Raw genomic sequence first — 24,678 nt, forward strand, 5'->3', positions numbered from 1 at the left:
TCAAAAAAAAAAAAAAAAAAAAAAAAAAGAAAAGAAAGATTGTGTATTTTGAAATTCAGTTGGTATTTTACACTTTTTTTTTTTAGATGGTTTGCTCTTGTTGCCCAGGCTGGAGTGCAATGGCGTGGTGTCAGCCCAATGCAACCTCTGCCTACTGGATTCAAGCAATTCTCCAGCTTCAGCCTCCTAAGTAGCTAGGAGTACAGGCACCTGCCACCACGCCCAGCTAATTTTGTAGTTTTAGTAGAGACAGGGTTTCAGCATGTGGGCCAGGCTGGTCTCGAACTCCCAACCTCAGGTGATCCGCCCACCTTGGCCTCCCAAAGTGTTGGGATTACAGGTGGGAGCCACCATGCCCAGCTGGTATTTTACACTTAACAGTACATCTGGGCCGGGCGCAATGGCTTACACCTGTAATCCCAGCACTGGGAGGCCGAGATGGGCAGATCACCTGAGGTCGGGAGTTTGAGACAGCCTGACCAACATGGAGAAACCCCGTCTCTACTAAAACTACAAAATTAGCCAGGCGTGATGGTGCACGCCTGTAATCCCAGCTACTCGGGAGGCTGAGGCAGGAAAATCGCTTGAACCTGGGAGGCGGAGGTTGTAGTGAGCCAAGATAGTGCCAATGCACTCCACCCTGGGCAACAAGAGCAAAACTGTCTCAAAAAAATAAAAAATAATAAAAAATGAAAAAAAAACTCTGCATTCAGACTAGCCATATTTCAAGGGCTCAACAGCTACATGTGATACTTTTATAAATGGCAGTTTTTAAAAATAGAGACTGGGTCTCACTATGTTGCCCAGGCTATAATGCAGTGGCATGATCATAGCTCATTGCAGCCTCAAATTCCTGGGCTCAAGCAATCCTCCTGCCTCAGCCTCCCAAGTAGCTGGGATTACAGGTGTGTGCCACCTTACAGAGCTTCATAAATGGCATTTTAATTTAGACTCTTTGATTTACAATTAGATTGTGGAGAGTTTGGATTTTGTTTTTTTTTTGTTTGTTTGTTTGTTTTTAGTTTTTTAGTAGTAGCTTTATTGAGATATAATTCACATACCATGCGATTCACTCATTTAAAGTACACAATTTGCTGAGCACAGTGGCAAGTACCTGTAGTCTCAGCTACTCAGGAGGCTGACGTAGGAGGACACTTGAGCCCAGAAGTTGAAGGCAAGCCTGGGCAACCTAGCAAGACCCGCATCTCTAAAAGAATTAAAAAATATGCAGTTCAATGGCTTTTAGCATATTCACAGAGTTATACAAGCATCACCACAATTTTAGAACATTTTCATCACCCCAACAAAACATCCTATACCTATTAGCAGTTACTCCCTAACTCTAAGCAACCTTCAGTCCGCTTTCTGTCTCTCTGGATTTTTCTATTCTGGACATTTCATCTAAGTGGAATCATACACTAGATGGCCTTTTATAACTAGCTTCTTTCACTTAGCATAATGTCTTCAAGAGTTATCCAGGCCGGGCGCGGTGGCTCAAGCCTGTAATCCCAGCACTTTGGGAGGCCGAGACGGGCGGATCACGAGATCAGGAGATCGAGACCATCCTGGCTAACACGGTGAAACCCCGTCTCTACTAAAAAAAATACAAAAAACTAGCTGGGCGAGGTGGCGGGCGCCTGTAGTCCCAGCTACTCGGGAGGCTGAGGTGGGAGAATGGCTGAACCCGGGAGGCGGAGCTTGCAGTGAGCTGAGATCTGGCCACTGCACTCCAGCCTGGGCGACAGAGCCAGACTCCATCTCAAAAAAAAAAAAAAAAAAAAAAGAGTTATCCAAGTTATAGCATATATCAGCACTTTGATGGCTAAATAATATTCCATTATATGGATATAGCACATTTTGTTTATCATTTCCTCAGTTAATGGACATTTAAGTTTCTTCCGTGTTGTGGCTATCATGAATAATGCTGCTACAGACAATCACGTACAAATTTTTATGTGAACATATATGTTTTCATTTTTTTTGGGTAGGGACCTAGGAGTGCTATGTGCTGGGTCATATGGTAACTCTATGTTTAACCTTTTGAGGAACTACCAGACTGTTCTCCAGAGTGGCTTCACTATTTACATTCCTACCAGCAGTGTATGAGAGTTCTAATTTCTGCACGTCCTTGCCAACACCTGTTATTATCCGTCTTTTTATTAGAGTCATCCTAACGGATGTGAAGTGGTATCTCATGGTGCTTTTGATTTGTATTTTCCTGATGGATATCCCCTCCTATGACATTTTAATCCATAAATAAACTGTATTATCTGTTTATGTACTTTGACCTCTTAGAGGGCTACAAACCTTATAATATCTCAGTTTTTTCATTCCTGCCAAAAACCAGTTCTTACCCCCTTGGGGTGATATTACCCCCATTGGGAATGTATGTATTAGCACAACCAGTCACATGGCCAAACCCTAAGTCAAAGGGGCAAGGAAGTAGACTTCACTCCTTGAGTAGGAGCTGCAACATTGCATGGCAAAGGGTGTGGACACACAGAGGGGAGAAGAATTGGGGACAATCATGTGGAGGGTCAGAAGGCCTGTTCTGGCCTCATGGGGAAAGCAGGGCTTCCCCGTAATTCTTAAGTCACCATGCCATGGTGCTCTGGCTTCAGAATGGCTAAGCCGCTTTTCTGACCCTTGCAGATATTGGATGAGGTGGAAAAAAGACGAGGCATCTCTCCTGCCCTGGTTCAACCACTCATGAGAAGTGTCATGGAAGCTCCTTTCCCAGCCCTGGGCAAAACCATCCTTGTCAAGAACTTCCTGCCAGGTTCAGGAACTGAGGTAAGTTGCCAGACTCCTTCCTTCTCCCTGGGGGGAGGCAGTGGCCCAGACAGCCAAGTCTCCGTGCTCAGAGGGGCTGCCTTTCAGTGAGCAGTCCAATTCCATGGTGTCCTCTCCCCGCCCCTCGGGCTGGCCCAGATCACTCATGTGAGTTCTACCTTCAATCCATCCAGGCTAGGACTCTGCCCAAGGCGGCAAGCCCAAGAACTATGCTATGGCAGCTGGGGTGTTCCTTTGCATGATGTTGGCCTCAGGTTAGGGATCTGCACTAAACGTCCTTAGTTTCTTTTAATAGCCCATTTTCATTCATATATTGTATTGAAACCTATTTACATTTCAAGTCTGTATCGCCTCTATAACTTTATTTTTTGTTTTTGTTTTTGAGACCAAGTCTTGCACTATTGCCCAGGCTGGAGTGCAGTGGTGTAATCTCAGCTCACTGCAACCTCCGCCTCCCAGGTTCAAGCTATTCTCCTGCCTCAGCTTCCCAAGTAGCTGGGACTACAGGTGCCTGCCACCACACCTGGCTAATTTTTGTATTTTTAGTAGAGACGGGATTTCACCATGTTGGCCAGGATGGTCTCAAACTCCTGACCTCGTGATCCGCCCGCCTCAGCCTCCCAAAGTGCTGGGATTACAGGCATGAGCCACTGTGCCCAGCCTGGGCTGGGATTTTATGAAACAGTTTGTTTTCATCCGTCCCATCCCCTTTGCATGGCTTGGTGGACATCAGAAGAAGGACCCCATTTAGCCTTGAGTCTTCAGTTTCAGAGACCCTCAGCAAACCAGATCACCTCTGGAAACAAAGGAGGGAGGAGAATAGGCCTGGAACACTCTGGAACAACCTAGTTTCCCAGCAGAGAGAACAGCAGTCTCTCTGTTGCCAGAGAACCTGAAAACATCCCATACCAGATGCAGTGGCTTGGCCATGGGGATGTAGCAGGGAGGTTACCAGAGGGGAAGCCTCACCGTGGGGGCAGCACCAGGCAGGGGCAATGCTAAGAGTGAAATCCACTCTCCACTCACTGGAAAGGTGGCAGCTATTTAAAGAGAAAAAAATATGAGATGGGTACCAACTTGAGGGAATTCAGGAACACTTCAACAAGTGCAGAAGAAGAAGATATATACACAGGCTGGGCACACGGTGGCTCACGCCTATAATCCCAGCATGCCTGTAATCCCTTCTTTTGGGAGGCAGGTGGATCACTTGGAGTCAGGAGTTCGAGACGAGCCTGGCCAACATGGTGGAACCCTGTCTCTACTAACAATACAAAAATTAGCTGGGCATGGTGGCGGGCACCTATAATCTCAGCTACTTGGGAGGCTGAGGCAGGAGAATTGCTCGAAGCTGGGAGGCAGAGGCTGCAATAAGCCAAGACTGCACCACTGCACTCCAGCCTGGGCAACAGAGTAAGACTCCATCTCAAAAAAAAGAAGATACAGACACAAAGCACAAAAGCTGAAAGCACACATCATCAGAAATGGAGTGGGATGGAGTCAGGATTACCTAAAAAACACCTTCTTGAGGTGGCAGCAAGTCTCCGAAGTGCTGCTCAGGCCTGCTGGGCGTTCCGTGCTAGCCTGGGATTTCCACCTAGCAGGTACCAGTTCCTCAAGAGACAGAGATGCTCTCCGCTGGACTCTCAGGGACAGAACGGTTTTCAAAAGTCCTATAAACTCTCCATGGCGAGTGCGGATATGCTGTTGCCAGGGAGAGGCCCCCAACCATTTGGGGCCAAAAACCATTGATTTTGCCATCCTGTCTCATCCCCTTCGTCCACACCGTCCTCAGTCTCATAGCTGAATGTGAGATGCTTGCTTCCCTACCAAAGCTACCTCCTTCCCCAGTCTTCTGGCATCTTTCTTTTCCCCCAATCCTTTCGTTTTGCTTTTTTTCTTTCCCTTTTCCCCCGCCAGTGGGTCACCCCTGATGAGGACCTCAGAGCCCCGTGACTGTGACGCCCGTGAGAGGCCTGGCTGCGTAGCTGGGCCCCTCCTTCATGGCTGCTCCTGTTCCCTGGCAGGTGATCGAACTGTGCCGCCCGCTGGACTCCCGGCTCGAGCACGTGGACTTTGAGTCTCTCTTCTCCTCCCTCAGCGTCCGCCACCTGGTCTGTGTGTTTGCCTCCCTGCTTCTGGAGAGGAGGGTCATCTTCATCGCAGACAAGCTCAGGTACCCGCCTTGGCTACTTCGCTAAAGCGTTTGAATGACAGTCACTCTTGGACCCTCTAGTCTGTAGAGCAGGTGACTGCCTAGCATTGAAGAGTAAGCCCTTCTGAGATAAGGATGGAATAGGCCGGCCGGGCGCGGTGGCTCAAGCCTGTAATCCCAGCACTTTGGGAGGCCGAGACGGGTGGATCACGAGGTCAGGAGATCGAGACCATCCTGGCTAACACGGTGAAACCCCGTCTCTACTAAAAAAAATACAAAAAACTAGCCGGGCGATGTGGCGGGCGCCTGTAGTCCCAGCTACTCGGGAGGCTGAGGCAGGAGAATGGCGTGAACCCGGGAGGCGGAGCTTGCAGTGAGCTGAGATCCGGCCACTGCACTCCTGCCTGGGCGACAGAGCGAGACTCCTTCTCAAAAAAAAAAAAAAAAAAAAAGGATGGAATAGGCTGGGCACGGTGACTCATGCCTGTAATCTCAGCACTTTGAGAGGCTGAGATGGATGGATCACTTGAGGCCAGGAGTTTGAGGCCAGCCTGTCCAACATGGTGAAACCCCATCTCTACGAAAAATAGAAAAATTAGCCAGCTGTGGTGGTCTACACCTGTTATCCCAGCTACTTGGGAGGCTAAGGCACAGGAATTGATTGAACCTAGGAGGTGAACATTGTGGTGAGCTGAGATCTCACCACTGCATTCCAGCCTGGGCAACAGAGGGAGACCTTCTCTCCTGCCCCCACAAAAAAAGGATGGCCAGGTACAGTGGCTCACGCCTGTAATCCCAGCACTTTGGGAGGCTGAGGCAGTTGGATCACCTGAGGTCAGGAGTTCAAGACCAGCCTGGCCAACATGGTGAAATCCCGTCTCTACTAAAAATACAAAAATTAGCCAGGCATGGTGGCTCGTGCCTATAATACCAGCTCAGCTACTTGAGAGGCTGAGGCACAAGAATCGCTTGAACCCCAGAGGCAGAGGCTGCAATGAGCTGAGATCACACCATTGCACTCCAGCCTGAGTGACAGAGTGACATTCCATCTCAAAAATAAAAATAAAATAGGCCAGGTGTGGTGACTGATGCCTGTAATCCCAACATTTTGGGAGGCCAAGGCAGGCAGATCACTTGAGGTCAGGGGTTCGAGACCAGCCTGGCCAACATGGTGAAACTCCGTCTCTACTAAAAATACAAAAATTAGCCGCACATGGTGGTGGGTGCCTGTAGTCCCAGCTACTCAAGAGGCTGAGACAAGAGAATCGCTTGGACCCGGGAGGCAGAGATTGCAGTGAGCCAAGATCATGCCATTGCACTCCAGCCTGGAGACAGAGCAAGACTCCGTCTCAAAAAATAAAAAGTAAGATAAAATAAAGGATGGAATCAGTTGGCAGCTCAGACTGGAGATCTGGGAGGCATACCGTTTTGCATTGCTGTGTGCGACTTCCCTGGCATTGGTGGGCTTTCCACTCATTCTGCCATGTGTCAGACACTCCACTATGTGTAGGAAAACAGAGAAAAGACACAACTGGCATGGTGGCTCACGCCTGTAATCACTGCACTTTAGGAGGCTGACGTGGTAGGACGCTTGAGTGAAGTAGTTTGAGACCAGCCTGGGCAACACAGTAAGATCCCCATCTCTACAAAAAATGTAAAAAAAAAAAAAAGAAAATTAGCCAGGTATGGTGGCTCGAGCCTGCAGTCCCTGCTACTAGGGAGGCTGAGGTAGGAAGATCACTTGAGCCCAGAAGTTCAAGGCTGCAGTGATCTATGATCATGCCACTGCACTCCAACCTGGGCAACAGAACAAGACCTTGTCTCAAAAAAAAAAAAAAGAAAAGAAAAAAAACCCACAGACTTGTCTCAGTGCAGTGGGGTAACAGAGACATAAGCCGACTATCCAGGACCCCATTAGAGGCAGGTGGAGGCAGTGAGTTCTGGAGACCGAGGGAGGGCACTCACTCCCAGGGAGGTGAGTTCTGAGGGCCAACACTCAGAACAAGTAGTCAGCACATTGCAGGCAAAAGGAGCCATCCTACAGAGATACGGGGACAGGTGAGGCCTAGCTGTCACCTTCAGGACTGCAAAGTAGGCTGGGCGCAGTGGCTCATGAGTATAATCCCAGCACTTTGGGAAGCTGAGGCGGGTGGATCATTTGAGGTCAGAAGTTCAAGACCAGCCTGACCAACATGGTGAAACCCCGTCTCTACTAAAACTACCAAAAAATTCAGTTTGGCATGGTGGCGCACGCCTGTAATCCCAGCTGCCTGGGAGGCTTGAAGAGGAATCGCTTGAAGCCAGGAGATGGAGGTTGCAGTGAGCCAAGATCACACCATTGCACTCCAGCCTGGGTAACAAGAGCGAAACTAAAAAAAAAGAGAGAGAGAGAAAGAGAAAGAAAAATAACTGCAAAGTAGTTCACTAGGGCTGGCGCAGAGAGAGGAAGGTGGGGGAGGGAGATGAGCCAGCAGTGGTGGACAGAAGCCAGCTCACAGAAGGCTGCAGGGCCATGCTCGAGAGGACAGACCGTCCTGAGGGCATCCCTTCCTCACCGTTAAAGCGAATGCCCTCCCATCACACACACAGACTCAGTGCCCCATAGGAGGCCACCCCCATCCCAGTGGGCACATTCAGTGATTTGCTAAGGCCATGTCACAAATCAAAGAAGATCCGGAAGGAAATGCAGACAAGGACTTGGGTTCGTTCTAAGCTTCTAAAAAGAGAATTCCTTGCATTTTTGAAATACTGAATCAGAGCCTTCTTTGCTTTGGAACTGGGGGCACAGAAGCGTGAGGGGTGGCTGCAGCCCCAGAAAGGGCCGAGATGCGGGGCCAGCCAACCAGGTGGTGCAGATGAGGCCACCTGAGAAGTACATCTGGAAAGAAGCAGTGCCAAAACAAAAAAAACCTGAAGCACTGTGGTTTGGAGAGGAAATCTGACTCTGACCTATGGAAAACAAAAGGGAAGAAAAAAAGGCATAGAAGAATGGAAGGGACAAACTCTGTAGATAGGCGGGGCGGGAAGCGACCCCACCCTCTCCCCTCACGCGGCACATCTGGTCACCTTTCTGATGCACCTCTTTGGACAGCAGCCATCTGGCTGTTCCCAGCCTGCTCCCACCCTGTGTTTTAGTTCACTATTCACTTTTAAATGTCAGCGTGATTGTACTCCTGGTGCACTTTTGTCAGCTCTGGAAGCGGGCCCTCTCTGTAAGCCTGCAGCTGGTGCTGGGCGCTGGGGAGCTCTCCAAACTCCTGGGCACTGGGGAATTCAGCCGAGGGAGTTCTCAAGGTTGGAGCCCTGGAAGCCAGGATGAGTAATAACCCTTCAGTGACCAGGATCGGATTTCATCAGCACCATAGTAACTGTCTTTATCCTCTCCATCCCCCACTCCCTCCATCCCCTAGAGGTGGAATTCTCAGGCTTGGATTTGGGGGAGGGGAAAATGATGGATTTCAGAAAGGCCTGGGCTAGAAGTGGAAAGCCAGCCAAGGAAACCCAGCTGGAGTGTTGGTGGTGACAGTCCCCGGGGAACGTGCCTGCGGGGTGAGGATGTTAGATTTGGGGAGGGCCCACCCTGAGAAGATGTCTCGGAAGGGCACCGCTGGAGAGGAGCCGTGGGCCCCCTTCACACACCCCAGCCTCCCCCAGACTCTCTCCAGGGGGAAGAAAACAAAGTATCATGGGTTTTTCTGTTAAAAGTACAGTGAGACACCACTGCACTCCAGTCCTGGTGACAGAGCAAGACTCTGTCTCTAAAAATTAAGAAGAAAAAAAAAAACAACTTAAAAACAAAGTGCAGGGAGAGAAAAGGGGGGAACAGAAAAGGGAAGGGGCCTTGTCAGAGACAAACACATCCCCAAAGGGCAATGCAGGGGGACATGTCAGAAGGCTCGGGACACAAAGAAACCTGGAAATGCCAGCCAGTCTCAGTGGCTCACACCTGTAATCCCAGCACTTTGGGAGGCTGAGGCGAGCAGATCACCTGAGGTCAGGAGTTCAAGACTAGCCTGGCCAACATGGCGAAACCCTGTCTCTCCTAAAAATACAAAAATTAGCTGGTCGTCGTGGCACACGCCTATAATCCCAGCTACTCGGGAGGCTGAGGCAGAAGAATCACTTGAACCTGGGAGGCAGAGGTTGTGGTGAGCCTAGATCACGCCATCGCACTCCCGCCTGGGCGACAGAGCGAGACTGTCTAAAAAAAGAAAGAAAGAAAGAAACCTGGAAATGCCTGCCCCACATCTGGGAGAGGACTTGACGCCTCTGCCTTTTTGCCGGACAGATTTCTGTGTGGACAGGTTGGACGCTGGGCCAGCCCCACAGAGCTCCTGTCACGAGAGACAGACAAAAATAAGCAAAGCCCAGCGGCCGAGAGTGGACCCCGCCTGGATTCCTGGGCCTTGGCTGTTCCCCAGCCACCCTCCCTGCCCTGCTCTGGGGCCCCACGACGGAGGAGACAGTCACCAGTGGGATCCGTAGGAGAGGCATTGGTGTTTCTCTCCAACCTTCCACAGTGCCTGGCATTCTGCCCTTGGAGAGTTCATCTTTTCAAACGGCTCATGCCGTGAGTGGGTCCAGACACCAGCTGTGGCTGCCGCAAGCAGGTCTCCCCACGGGCACGTCGTGCCCATCAGGGGTTTTCTTCTGCAGCAGCTGCCAGATGTCAGGCACTGGGAGGATGGGATTTCTGTGGGAAAAGAGAAGGCAGTGGGAACGTGGATCATTTTGGTGCCCTCCTTGGAGCCAGAGCCGGGCGATGGTACAGTAATGGTGTGCGTGTGTAAGAAAGACTGTTATTGGGTTTTTAGACCCTTTACAGCTTTCAGAGGTACACATCCCTCCCCCATCACTCAGGGAGGTTTCCCAGAGTAGGGAGGACCCCTGGGCATCCTTAGCCATTGGCCCTGGGTTTCCTCATTCGTAAGACGCGGCCCCACGTGGCTCTGACTTTCCGGGACTCCACTGTCTTGTTTTCTCTGAAAGCAGCCCTCGCTTTTCCTGTTACAAATGGCTCCACATGCTCTCCCCACTGCCCAATAAATCATCCTTCCACCCTACACGGGTTCTGTGCAGACCTGAAGAGATGGAAATCTGCATAAAGAAAGGCCTGAAGAGCTCTGAGACAGGAAGAGGGTAGACAAAGCGTGAGCGAAGCTGATGAGGACGACGGCAGCGACCAGGCGTGGAGCGGCCTCTGTGCCAGGTGCCTTCCAAGGGTCTGACCTGCGTCATTTCACGGCCCCCCGCAGCCCTGTCACATGGGTAACTAACAGGTGTGCAGAGGATCCATCATTCTGCTCAAAGAAGCAGGGAGTGGGAGAGCTGCCGGGCTTTGGAGAGGACGGAGGGAAACCATCTGGGCTGCAGGCTCCAGGGATGGGTGAAGAGCAGGGTCTGGGGACCTGTCCGTCTACAGAAATGTATAAGGAAAGCCTCCCTAGCACAGGCCCTCAGGCCCTGCTTCGTGCTCGGCAGTCAGGGGAAGTCTGTGCTTTTCTCCTTAGGGCCCGCCCGGCCTCCCTTACGCCTTTGTCTTTCCAGCAGGGTCCCAGTGAGAGAGGTGTGATCAGGTCACCCCCAAGGCCTCCCCCAGCTTTGAAACTCTCTGACTCCACGGGCCATGTGGAGGAATCCGTATCCACCTCGATCTGTCTGATTTACGGGAAAGTAGCCATAGGGAATTGAAGCGTTATTTGGCCAGGCCATGACAAACAAGGGTTTGGAGACCAATGATTGGCTGCAAGTTGCCTGACCTGGAAAATTCTGGAAAGTCTTTAGGCCAGGCGCAGTTGCTCATGCCTGTCATCCCAGTATTTTGGGAGGCCGAGGCAGGTGGATTTCTCGAGGCCAGGAATTCGAGACCATCCTGGCCAATATGGTGAAACCCCGTCTCTACTGAAAAGACAAAAATAAGCCGGGCGTGGTGGCACACGCCTGTAATCCCAACTACTCGGGAGACTGAGGCAGGAGAATCACTTGAACCTAGGAGGCAGAGGTTACAGTAAGCTGAGATTGCACCACTGCACTCCAACCTGGGCAACAGAGCAAGACTCCATCTCAAAAAAAACAAAGAAAGAAAAAAAATTTTTAAAAAGGCCGGGAGCAGCCAGGCGTGGTGGCTCACGCCTGTAATCCCAGCACTTTGGGAGGCCGAGGCGGGTGGATCACAAGGTCAGGAGATCAAAACCATCATGGCTAACACAGTGAAACCCCATTTCTACTAAAAACACAAAAAATTAGCCGGGTATGGTGGTGCACACTTGTAATCCCAGCTACTTGGGAAGCTGAGGCAGGAGAATCACTTGAACCAGGGAGGTGGAGGTTGCAGCGAGCCGAGATAAAGCCACTGCACTCCAGCCTGGGCAATAGAGTAAGACTCCATCTCAAAAAAAAAGAAAAAAAAAAAGGCTGGGTGCAGTTGCTCATGCCTGTAATCCCAGCACTTTGGGAGGCTGAGGCAGTTGGATCACCTGAGGTCAGGAGTTCAAAACCAGCCTGGCCAACATGGTGAAACCCCATCTCTATTAAAAATACAAAAATTAGCCAGGCATGGTGGCAGGCGCCTGTAATCCCAGCTACTTAGGAGGCTGAGGCAGTAGAATGACTTGAACCTGGGAGGCAGAGGTTGCAGTGAACTGAGATCACACTACTACACTCCAGCCTGGGCAACAAAGTGAGACTCTATCTCAATAAAAAATAAAATAGGCCAGGCGCGGTGGCTCATGCCTGTAATTCCAGCACTTTGGGAGGCCGAGGCAGGTGGATCACAAGGTCAGGAGTTCGAGACCAGCCTGACTAACATGGTGAAACCCCGTCTCCACTGAAAATACAAAAAAAATTAGCCGGGTATAGTGGTGGGTGCCTGTAATCCCAGCTACTTTGGAGGCTGAGGCAGGAGAATCGCTTGAACCCGGGAGGCGGAGGTTGCAGTGAGCCGAGATCATGCCATTGCACTCCAACCTGGGCAATAGAGCAAGACTCTGTCTCAAAAATAAATAAATAAATAAACAAACAAACATTTAAAAAATTAAAAATTTTTTAAAAAGAAAGTCTTAGGCCGGGCGCGGTGGCTCAAGCCTGTAATCCCAGCACTTTGGGAGGCCGAGGCGGGTGGATCACGAGGTCAGGAGATCGAGACTATCCTGGCTAACATGGTGAAACCCCATCTCTACTAAAAAAATACAAAAAACTAGCCGGGCGTGGTGGTGGGCGCCTGTAGTCTCAGCTACTTGGGAGGCTGAGGCGGGAGAATGGCGTGAACCTGGGAGGCGGAGCTTGCAGTAAGCCGAGATCACGCCACTGCACTCCAGCCTGGGAGCACAGTGAGACTCCGTCTCAAAAAAAAAAAAAAAAAAACAAACAAACAAAAAAAAGAAAGTCTTCAGGTTAAGTTACAGCTAGTATCCTCATGACCCAGTACTCCCGGGGCTGCACATGCACTGATACCCAACCCTGCTCCACTCCACTCCTTATTCTCCTGATTTCCAGCTGTAGCCCTTAAGTTAGTAAGGGCACGGAACAGGGCATGAGAACAGGACATGTCACAGACTCAGTGCATGGCCCGGTGACATCCCAGAGGGGACCTTCACCCACTCTAGGTTGGTAGGCACCCCCGCGGCACTCTCCCCCACAAATACAATTTATTCTCTCATCTTCGCTGCTGTGAGTCTCCCACTGCAAGAGGAAGCTTCAGGGAGTTATGGCAAATATTGTATGAGTTATAAAAGGGTTTTAAGTTGAGCCAAAAATCTATCAAGTTTAGAATAACATTTTTGCTCTGTTTTATCTTTAGGGTGGACATTGAGTGTTCTAATGGCTCTGTCAAGCTGGAGTTTGACAGATGGAAAGGAAAGAATGCTGTTTTGATGGCTTGTTCTGTGGTCATGACAACAGATAAATACTTCTCTACACCCTCGCCTTCATTTTCCTGATGATAAACATTTTGTGTTTTACTTTACTAATTTCAGTTCCCCAAAGTTTTGGCTAAACCTATAGACCAGGCTGAATGATAAAGTCAGAGCTGCATATAAACAAATATGTGCAAAAAGTTTTAGAGGGAGGCCGGGCATGGTGGCTCATGCCCATAATCCTAGCACTTTAGGCCAAAGTGGGAGGATTGCTTGAGCCCAGGAGTTTGAGAACAGCTTGGGCAACTTAGCAAGACCCCATCTCTTAAAACAAACAAACAAACAAAAACCTTTATAGCTGACAAAGTTTTCAATATTCAAGAAATTTATGAGCTAGGCATAGTGGCACATGCCTGTAGTCCCAGCTGCTCAGAAGGCTGAGGTGGAAGGATCATGTGAGCCCAGGAGTTTGAGGTTGCAGTGAGCTATGACTGCAGCACTGCCCTCCAGCCGGGGTGGACCTTGTCTTTAAAAAGCAAATTAAAAAATAAAACAAGTAAGAAATTGACTTACATGTTTGTAGTGCATTAAACCATAAGCTAAATGATAGACTACTGGCTAGTGATAAGTAGTACTAGGTAGGCAAATCTTGACACATACAGGAATTTGAACCTTGTCTTTGACATATAGGTAACTACACAAATAAGTTCACATGTAGCTGTGCACTTTCATCCTCTTATCTGTTTGGTTTGGTTCATTTTTAAGAAGTTTACACAAGCTTAAATGAGAATCCCATGTCCTCTCTAGAATTGGTTGCATCCAACATTTGCCATCCCAAGAGGTTGGGCTTCTCACCACACCCTCTCCAGGGAGACGAGTTTGCCCAAGGCCTGGCTGAAAGTGTTCAAAGCTGCCATCTTGCTGCTCTGGCATCCATAAGATACTTCAGACGTCTAGCTAGTCCTCAGCGTGGTTGACAGAGTCTTAGGGATAAGTACATTTAGTTCAGCAAAGTCCTATGAAAAATAACAATTTTAGGCAGGTGCAGTGGCTTATGCCTGTAACCCCAGCACTTTGGGAGGCCGAGACAGATGGATCACCTGAGGTCGGGAGTTTGAGACCAGCCTGGCCAACATGGTGAAACCCCATCTCTACTAAAAATACAAAAAGTAGCTGGGGGGGATGGCAGGCGCCTGTAATCCCAGCTACTCAGGAGGCTGAGGCAGGAGAATCACTTGAACCCAGGAGGTGGAGGCTGCAGTGAGCCAAGATGGTGCCACTGTACTGCAGCTTGGGCAACAGAGCCAGACTCCATTTCAAAAAAAAAAATACAATTTTAATAGTATAATTGTTCAGCCTGATTAAATGTTAAGAATTAACTACCTGTTTTTGGATATGAACACCAACAAGGTACCAAGGAGCAAGATTTAGAGTTTAGCATAGCCGCAAATGCTGTTGTCTTCTAATCCAGACCCATCGCTAACATATGCTGGGGCTGGAAGCTTACTCCAGTTCTTCTCTTGGAGTCAAATCCCTCCCAGACTGTACTGGCTTTGAAACGCTGGCATCTTCACCTTTTGGGTGCACTGCAGCCGCTGGAAACCTCTCAGACAGGTTTCTCTGATTTTTTTTTTTTTTTTTTCCTGAGACGGAGTTTTACTCTATTTCCCAGGCTGGAGTACAGTGGCATGATCTCGGCTCACTGCAGCCTCCACCTCCCGGGTTCAAGTGATTCTCCTGCCTCATCCTCCCAAGCAGCTGGGACTACAGGCACGTGCCACCACAGCTGGCTAATTTTTCTGTATTTTTAGTAGAGACGGGGTTTCACCATGTTGGCCAGGCTGGTCTCAAATTCTTGACCTCAAGTGATCTGCCTGCCTCAGCCTCCCACAGTGTTGGGATTATAGGCATGAGCCACTACACATGGCCTTCTCTATGAATTTCTTAGTGAGTGTCACCATCATTATTTTGTTCTGTCTTGGCGAAGGAGCCCTAGAATTACCTTCCCGTGACGCCCTTCGTTCTTTTGATGGCCTCAACAAAAGCTCCTATTTCCAGCTCCTGGCCTTTGCTCTCTCTTCTGCGTTCATCATTTGTAGATGTTAAAGTTGAAAGGACAGCCAGGTGCGGTTGCTCACACCTGTAATCCCAGCACTTTGGGAAGCCGAGGCAGGTGGATCACCTGAGGTCAGGAGTTTGAGACCAGCCTGACCAACGTGGTGAAACCCCATCTTTACTAAAAAATACAAAATTTAGCTGGACGTGGTGGGATATGGCTGTAATCCCAGCTCCTCAGGAGGCTGAGACAGGAGAATCACTTGAACCCGGGAGGCAGAGGTTGCAGTGAGCCGAGACCACACCATTGCACTCTAGCCTGGGCAACAAGAATGAAACTCCATCTCAAAAAGTAAGAAATGAAAAAAAGCTGGAAGGACATCAGCAATGATCTAGCGATGATCTAGTCTACTTTAGTTATTTCACAGGTGAAGAATCTGAGGCCTGGAGCCTTTAAGGGCTTTACCTGAGATCACACAGAGAGTAACAGAACTAGTTGTCTTGAAGCCCAGCTCGTGTTCGTTTTCATCTGTGTGGCACACGGCCTCAGGGTTTGCAAGTAGAGTGATGGAAACCAGGCAGCCACTCCTGGTAGGTTTCACCAGGCACCAGACCACACCTGAGTTTACCTTTCACTCATGTTCTCGGGAGTGGTGCATTAACAGGAGAGCTACTTTGCTTGGGATAGTAAAGGGTAGTCATTGAATCAGCCTTCCAGTTCCAGGGGTGTTCCTCTAATTCCGGAAACTCATTTACTTTTCTGGTAGCATCTTAGAGGAAGCTCTGTGCTGGATCCTTACTGGTTCATAGAGAGTTGGAAGCCAGCTGAGCATAGGAACACCAAGTATGGAGCAGAGGCCTGGTAGCAACCAGAACTAAAGAGTCGGCTCCGGGAAAACTTTCGCATTCCTTACAAGTGCGTCCTGATGTTCTGGAATACTGCTCCAACCCTCAGGAACCACCACCCAACAGCAAACCATCCTTGGACCCAACCCTTCTCACCCATGCCCAACTTTTAGCCCTGCGGCCCAGCCAACCTCCCACTGGGGCCTTCTCTTCCCTGCCCCACTTCTGTACAATTGATCACAGCTGTGAGTGCTGGCGTTTCTTTCCTCCACACCACTGTAATGCAAACCAGCTGCGAGCGAGGACTCTCTATGACTTCCTTCAGAAACACTGCCTCTCCTCCAGCCCCTCCACCTCCACGCTCTGCAGCAAGCCCTCTTGACCAGTCATCCCTAGCATCCCCAGAACCACTGCCTATTGGCATGTTCCTAAGAGACCACCAGTCCCAGCAGTGCCCACCTCCCATTCCTCTCCTTGAGGGCTCCTCTGGCCTTCACAAGTCGGGGAACAAAACTTTATTACCACTTGCATCAGGGATTGAGAAAAACAAGCTCCATTCAAAATAATCCTTTCCTGCTCTATCATTTATTTTGAGGAAAGGGCTGCCACTCATGTAATTATTTGCAGAATTTGACCTTTTAATGTTTAGGGGCAGAATTATTTTTAGAATATTGGTGTGGGCCAGGTGTGGTGGCTCACGCCTGTAAATCCCAGCACTTTGGGAGGCCAAGGTGGGCGGATCGTGAGGTCAAGAGTTCGAGACAAGCCAGACCAACATGGTGAAACCCCGTCTCTACTAAGAATACAAAAATTAACCAGGCGTGGTGGCACATGCCTGTAATCCCAGCAACTCGGGAGGCTGAGGCAGGAGAATCACTTGAACCAGGGAGGCAGAGGTTGCAGTGAGCCAAGATTGCACCATTGCACTCCAGCCTGGGTGCCAGAGCAAGACTCCATCTCAAAAAAAAAAAAAAAAGAAAAAAAAAAATTAACCAGGCATTGGTGGCACATGCTTGTAATCCCAGCTACTTGGGAGACTGAGGCAGGAGAATCACTTGAAACCAGGAGGCGGAGGTTGCAATGAGCTGAGATCATGCCACTGCACTCCAGTCTGGGCGACAGAGTGAGACTCCATCTAAAAAAAAAAAAAAAAAAAAAAGGTGATGTGGGCTAGAGAGCAAGAGGAGTGAGACCCCTTCACCTGCCTGCTTGTTGCCATATTGTCTCCAGCACCCTGTGCTCCATGGGCTCCAGCTAACGAGGTATTCATGATGACCAGGTACAGAAACGTTCACTGCAGCCACAACAATGGGATCAGACTACTCAAAACAAACTTGCTACAGGAGATAGTCAACAAACAGCGGCAGCTTCTCCCACGCGGCCAGCTGGTTCCCCAGCCAGTCGTCATCATATGTTGCATCAAGCCTGAACACTGCTGTCCTGGAGCCCCATGCATCCAGTTCACTGAGTGAACTTTGACTTTCTTTCTGTCATGTGTCTCCACCAGCCTCTGCATCTAGCAGCAGCATTGCTGGTCATCTTTCCTGACCTTGCTCCCACGACCTTCTCCTCCAGACGGTTCACACTCGCTGCAGCTGAACCAGGGCCTCCGGGTGTCCCAGGCCCCAGGGGCCTCTCTGTCACTGCAGGCAACACAGGGCTTTAAGAGTCCCAAATGGCTGTACAGCAAGGAGAAAGGAGCAGCCCTTCCTCCTCCTAGGAATGAGACCACAAGGAAGTAAAAATGCAGGTAGCCAGCCAGGCACAGTGGCTCACACCTGTAATCCCAGCACTTTGGGAGGCCGAGGCAGGCAGATCACAAGGTCAAGAAATTGAGACCATCCTGGCCAACATAGTGAAACCCTGTCTCTACTAAAAATACAAAAAATTAGCCAGGCATGGTGGTGCGCATCTGTAGTCCCAGCTGCTCGGGAGGCTGAGGCAGGAGAATCGCTCGAACCTGGGAGGCAGAGGTTATAATGGGCTGAGATCGTGCCACCGCACTCCAGCCTGGCAACAGAGTGAGACACTGTCTCAAAAAAAAAAAAAAAAAAAAGCAGGTAGCCTTTTCTTTGAGTTGGGAAAAAACATTAAAAACATGTTTTGTTTTGTTTTTCTATTGCAATGATTGAAAAAAACAACACACATAGGCTATCCTCACTGTGCCTCCTTTTTATATACGTGTAATTTTTTTGTTTTAGAAATGGGGATCTAACTGTGTTGCCCAGGCTGGACTTGAACTCCAGGGCTCAAGAGATCCTCCCACCTCAGCCTCTGGGATTCAGTAGCTGGGACTACAGGCACATGCCACTGTGCCTGGATCATAGGGTGCGTCCTAATGCCTGCATTCCTCTGAGAAGAAATCCTGCCTCCTCCAGTCGCCAGGACCCTTCTCTCCCTACTCTGCCCCATCCTACATTCAGAGGTTACTTTAGCCTCATTTAGCCTCACTCTTCCTACCTTAAAAATCCAAAAGAAACTGAATTCAATCCCCAAGATCTCTTCCAGGTCTAAAATTCTGTCATTCTGTAACTGTGAAGTCAAAAGTGCTTGAACCACAACTCTGAAAGGAATCTTAAACACAAATACTGTGTTTTTTTCTTCTCCTTTAAGGGACTAAAGTGAGAGCTTCAAAGACTAGGGAAATGGACCATGGATCTTGTCATGAACCACTTTGTTTCCAAGTCACATTTAGGCACTTTGACAAACGTGCTATAAAAAGAGTCTGGTGTCATGCAAAATACTTTCATGCAGGGATCTCCTTCTTAAGGTCTCTTTTATTTTTCTGGGGTGGAGTCTCACTCTGTTGCCCACACTGGAGTGCAGTGGCGTGATGGTGATCTTGACTCACAACAACCTGTGCCTCTTGGGTTCAAGCGATTCTCCTGCCTCAGCCTCCCTCTCTAGTAGCTGGGACTGCAGGCGCCCGCCACCTCATCTGGCTAACTTTTTTGTATTTTCAGTAGAGACAGGGTTTTACCATGTTGGCCAGGCTGGTCTCGAACTCCTAACCTCAGGTGATCCACCCGCCTCAGCTTCCCAAAGTGCTAGGATTACAGGCGTGAGCCACTGTGCCCACCCCCACTCCCAATCTTCTAGTCCAAATAATTGACTTCAAGCCTTTTTCATTGCAGCCCACAATGAGAAGTACATTTTACAATCAGACCCAGGGTATGTCCTTCCACCTGCCCCCGCCACAGACACACAGATAGTTGTTTTTGTTTTTGTTTTTTTTCCTTTGAGATAGAGTTTCATTCTTGTTGCCCAGGCTGGAGTACAATGGCATGTTCTTGGCTCACCGCAACCTCCATCTCCTGGGTTCAAGTGATTCTCCTGCCTCAGCCTCCCCAGTAGCTGGGATTACAGGCACATGCCACCATGCCTGGCTCTTTTTATTTTATTTATTTATTTATTTATTTATTTATTTATTTATTGTATTTTTAGTAGAGATGGGGTTTCTCCATGTTGGTCAGGCTGGCCTCGAACTCCCAACCTCAAGTGATCCACCCGCCTCAGACTCCCAGAGTGCTGGGATTACAGCGTGAGCCACCACGCCTGGCCGACACACAGATAGTTATTTACAGCTAGGAAACATGCAGCACACTCTCTTATTTTCTATTCTATTTGTTGTTGTTGTTGTTCTTGTTTTTAATGCTGACTGCAACCTCTAAAATGATTTCAAGACCCACTAATGGGCTGCAACTATAGTCTGAAAAATCTTGCTCCAGAAACAACTACCTTCATTTGTATGTTAATGTTCTGATTTTCTAAGTCCTGACTTTACAACCATATGACACAAGCATAGCAACTTTGTAGTCTGGCTCCACACATCAACATAGATTCGTCCTAAAATTAAAAAAAAAAAAATTTAGAGCAAAGTGAATTCAGCACATTCAGTGGTTTATAGATCAAGGAACTAAAACACAAATGGTAAGGAATTAACCAAAAGTATTAACATTCTTGAATATTTGAGAGGAAGTGATGCCTTAGGAAAAGGTATCTCTGCTTTGACAGAAGATGTAGATCTAGATCCTTCAAAAGACGTAGAAGTTGGCCGGATGTGGTGGCTCACGCCTGTAATCCCAGCACTTTGGGAAGCCAAAGTGAGCAGATCACCTGAGGTCAGGAGTTTGAGACCAGCCTGACAAACATGGTGAAACCCTCTCTCTACCAAAAATACAAAAATTAGCCAGGCATGGTGGCGTGCGCCTGTTTATCTCAGCTACACAGGAGGATGAGGCAGGAGAATCACTTGAACACGGGAGGCAGAGGTTGCGGTAAGCTGAGACCATGCCAGCCTGGCCAACAGAGTGAAATTCTGTCTCAAAAAAAAAGAAAGACGTAGAAGTCACTTCACCTTAAGCTCTGGCTAGATTATTGATGTTACTCTCCTTAATATAAGTCCTAACTTCATTACTCTCTCACTCTTTTTATTTTTTCTTGGTATCTTCCAAATGCAATGTCTTACTCTTACTCAGCTAATAAACAAGACATATAGGGATAAGAATGAAATCTTGGGATAGCGTTTTTCTCATCTTGGGAGTGATCATTTGAAAGAAAAGATAAGGACGGAATATCAGTGCCATGCGTGGATGCCATGCTGCTAAGAGGTGTTTCACAACGCCAGTGAGTATCAGGAGAACGACTATTTGCAAAGACGGGGAACAGGAAGGTTAAGAGACTTAGGGTGACAAATGAACAAGATTCAATAGCACCATTATTAGTCCAGGGACCCCCAAACTGGGGAATGGAAAAGAAGGCTATGTGTACATATATTTTTAAATTTTAATTATTTTCAATTGTCATATAAAAATGGCATATATTTATCATGTGCGACAATGATGATTTTATTGTTGTTGTTGAGACAGGGTCTCCCTCTGTCATCCATGCTGCTATGCAGGGACATGATCACAGCTCACTGCAGCCTCGACCTTCCAGGTTCAAGTAACCTTCCCACTTCAGCTTCCTGAGTAGCTGGGACCACATGTCACCACCACAGGCTATTTTTTTTTTTTTTTTTTTTGTAGAAACAGGGCCCCACCATGTTGCCCAGGTTGGTCTCAATCTCCTGGGCTCAACTGGAGCATGATATTTTAATACATACATTTATATTGTTGTTGTTGTTGTTGTTTTTGTTTTGTTTTGTTTTGAGACGGAGTCTCACTCTGTTGCCCAGGCTGGAGTATAGTGGTGCGATCTTGGCTCACTGCAACCTCCTCCTCCCAGGTTCAAGCAATTCTCCCGCCTCAGCTTCTCAAGTAACTGGGATTATAGTCACGTGCCACCATGCGCAGCTAATTTCTTTATTTTGAGTAGAGATGAGGTTTCACCACGTTGGCCACACTGATTTCGAACTCCTGACCTCAGATGATCCAACTGCCTTGGTCTCTCAAAGTGCTGGGATTACAGGCACGAGCCACTGCGCCCAGTCTGATGTTTTGAAATATGTTTACTTTGTGGAGTGGCTAAATTGAGCTAATTAACATATGTATTACTTCACATACTTATTTTTTGTGATAAGAAAACTTAAAATCTACTCTCAGCAATTTTCTACGATACATTGTTATTAACTATAATTCCCATGTTGTACAATAGATCTCTTTAACTTATTCATTCTATATATGAGCTAATGTATATTTTAAGGATATTTCAGGGGGTGTTAGATCCAAGAGAAACTCACTTGGAAGCAAGGTGATCTTTGTTTTTAACTCTTTCTTCTTTTAGAGACAGACTGTCACCCAGGCTGCAGTGCAGTGACACGATCATAGCTCACTGCAACCTTGAACTCCAGGGCTCCAGCGATCCTCCCATGTCAGCCTCCTGAGTAGCTAGAACTGCAGGCATGTGCCACCACACTGTGCTAATTTTTAAATTTTTTGTAGGCAAGGGGTCTCACTATGTTGCCCAGTCTGGCCTCAGACTCCCAGCCTCAAGCAATCCTCCTACCTCAGCCTCCCAAAGTGCTGGGATTACAGATGTGAGCCACCACAGCTGGCTTGCTTTTGTTGTTGTTGTTGTTGAGACAGAGTTTCATTCTTGTTGCCCAGGCTGGAGTGCAATGGCACGATCTTGGCTCACTGCAGCCTCCACCTCCCAGGTTCAAACGATTCTCCTGCCTCAGCCTCCCAAATAGCTGAGATTACAGGCATGCACCACCACGCCCGGCCAATTTTTGTATTTTTAGTAGAGGCGGAGTTTTGCCATGTTAACCAGGCTGGTCTCAAACTCCTGACCTCAGGTGATCTGCCCACCTCAGCCTCCCAGTGTTCTGGGATTACAGGTGTGATAGGTGTGATCTGGGCTGCCTTTTTTTTTTTTTTTGTAGTAAAATATACATAACATAAATTTACCATATACATAACATAATTTACCATTTTAATCATTTTAAATATACACTTCAGTGGCATTAAGTATATTCACAATATTTACAACCATCACCACTACCCATTTTCAGACCTTTTTCATTGTCCCAAACTGAAACTCTGTAGCCACTATGCAATAACTCCCCATTCTCTCTTCCCCTTAGCCCTTAGACATTTGTCTCCTTCCCGTTTCCATGAATTTGTTAGTCTAAGCACTAAGCAATAGGTATGGAATCATACAGTATTTGTCTTTTTCTGTCTAGCTCAGTTCACTTGCTAGCAATTATCTTATTTATTATTTTTATGATTTGTGATGTTATTATAGAGACAGGGTCTCGCTATGTTGCCCAGGCTGGTCTCAAACTCCTGGGCTCAAGTGATCCTCCAGCCTCCCAAAGTGCTAGGTGGGATTACTGGCACAGTCAGCCACTAATATCTTTGTTTCTTTTTTGGAGACTGAGTCTCACTCTGTCACCCAGGCTTGGGTACAGTGGCATGATCTCAGTTCACTGCAACCTCCACCTCCCAGGCTCAAGCAATTCTCCTGCCTCAGCCTGCTCAGTAGCTGGGACTACAGGCACCCACCACCATGCCCGGCTAATTTTTGTATTTTTAGTAGAGATGGGGTTCCACCCTGTTGGCCAAGATGGTCTCAAACTCCTGACCTGCCAATATCTTTTAATTCACATATTTTCCCCTCAAGTAAGCCAGAGCTAATTGGTTCTTTTTTTAATGGCTCAGGAAACTTTTAGGACAATGAGATTAGAGGTGCCTGATGTCAGGGGTGTCTGCATAGATCCATCTAGGCAAAACTCAGCTTCCTTGCAACTTTACCTAAGCAAAGCCTAGGTCAGAACTTGGGCAAATGTTCAGAAGGCTAACGTTAAGCAGGCTTTCTAACAAATGCAGTGCTGGCTATAGGCCCCACACCTGAGGAGGATGTAGTACACTCATGGTAGAACCACTGGGCCCTCACTTTTATTCTTACAAGTACTTCTAACAAGCGTCTAAGGTGTTTGTTTGTTTGTTTGTTTTTGAGATGGAGTCTCGCTCTATCACCCAGGTGCTGGAGTGCAGTGGTGCGATCTCAGCTCACCACAACCTCTGCCTCCTGGGTTCAAGCCATTCTGCTGCCTCAGCCTCCCGAGTAGTTGGGATAACAGGCGCCCGCCACCACGCCCAGCTAATGTTTGTATTTTTAGTAGAGACGGGGTTTCACCGTGTTGACCAGGCTGGTCTTGAACTCCTGACCTCGTGATCCATCCATGTCGGCCTCCCAAAGTGCTGGGATTACAGGCATGAGCCATAGCGCCCAGCCGCGTCTAAGGTTTCTAATCCTATCGTATTGTAGAAATCGTATAATAGAATGAGAGGAGAGAGGAGCTGCTGCAGCAGGCTCAGCAGCAGTAAGAGATGATTGCAAGGAAGAAGAGAGGAAGTCAACTCCCACTCGCCTTGGAAGGCCATCAGTCATCACTGTCTTACAGCATAATAGAGTTGATAATTCAACATGATAACCCTGCAGAATCCATTCCTTCATTCAACAGACTTGAGCTTGAATTCAGGCACTGTTGCGGAGAGATCAATAATGCTCAGTGCCTGCCAATTAAAAAAAAAAAAAAAAAAAAAGGCTACATTGCGACCATTACTCTTTTTCTTGCTTGCTTTGTTTTATTTTTTGTTTTTTGTGTTTTTTTGAGACACACTCTTGCTAGGTTGACCAGGCTGGAGTGCAGTGGCATGATCCGATCACTGCTCACTGCAGTTTGGACCTCCTGGGCTCAAGAACCTCCCACCTCAGCCTCCAGTAGCTGGGATTAGAGGTGTGTACCACCACACCAGGCTAACTTTTTCACACTTTATTATTTTTTATTTTCCCCATCTAATGACCCATCAGACATCAGGCTAATTTTTACATTTTTTGTAGAGACGGGGGTCTTTTTATGTTGCTCAGGCTGGTCTTGAACTCCGGGCCTCAAGTGATCCTCCCTTAGCCTCCCAAAGTGCTGGGATTACAGACCTGAGTTACGAAGGCAGGCCTGACCATTTTTCTTTATTCTTTTTTTGTTTCTTCCATAACCACAATGCCATTATCACTGTTAATAAACTTTTCTCTTTTTTTTGGAGACAGTCTCACTCTGTCGCCCAGGCTGGAGTGCAAGCTACAATCTCAGCTCACTGCAACCTCTGCCTCCCGGGTTTAAGCGATTCTCCTGCCTCAGCCTCCCAAGTAGCTGAGATTACAGGCACCCACCACCACGCCCGGCTAATTTTTGTATTTTTAGTAGAGATGGGGTTTCACCATGTTGGCCAGACTGGTCTTGAACTCCTGACCTCAGGTGATCCACTCACCTCGGCCTCCCAAAATGCTGGGATTACAGACGTGAGCCACTGCACCCAGCCTGACCATTTTTCTTGAAGGGAAACTACCAGTATTTCTCCCAAAGGTTTTTTTGTTGTTGTTGTTTTTGTTTTTGAGACAGGGCCTCACTCTGTCACCCAGGCTGGAGTGCAACGGCACAATCTCTGCTCACTGCAACCTCCGCCTCCCAGGTTCAAGCAATTCTCCCACCTCAGCCTCCTGAGTAGCTGGGATTACAGGCGTGCATCACCACGC

At 48.2% G+C, this 24,678-nt stretch overlaps 1 protein-coding gene across 12 annotated transcripts in view; it reads left to right on the forward strand.

Annotated features, from left to right (window-relative positions):
* Positions 1–24,678, forward strand: part of DENND2A (DENN domain containing 2A) — a 128,090-nt gene that overhangs the window by 90,732 nt on the left and 12,680 nt on the right. For 10 of the 12 annotated variants that reach the window (XM_031665087.1, XM_031665096.1, XM_031665095.1 and 7 more), the window contains 2 exons: positions 2,653–2,793; positions 4,818–4,966. In XM_031665087.1, coding sequence (XP_031520947.1) covers positions 2,653–2,793; positions 4,818–4,966 — 290 coding nt within the window. Of the gene's footprint in view, positions 1–2,652; positions 2,794–4,817; positions 5,186–12,743; positions 13,894–24,678 lie in introns of those variants that run through there. The other 2 variants (XM_021936343.2, XM_031665097.1) reach the window with 2 other exon arrangements.

This window comes from Papio anubis, chromosome 4 (genome assembly GCF_008728515.1).
Source record: "Papio anubis isolate 15944 chromosome 4, Panubis1.0, whole genome shotgun sequence".
Classification (NCBI taxonomy): Eukaryota; Metazoa; Chordata; class Mammalia; order Primates; family Cercopithecidae; genus Papio; species Papio anubis.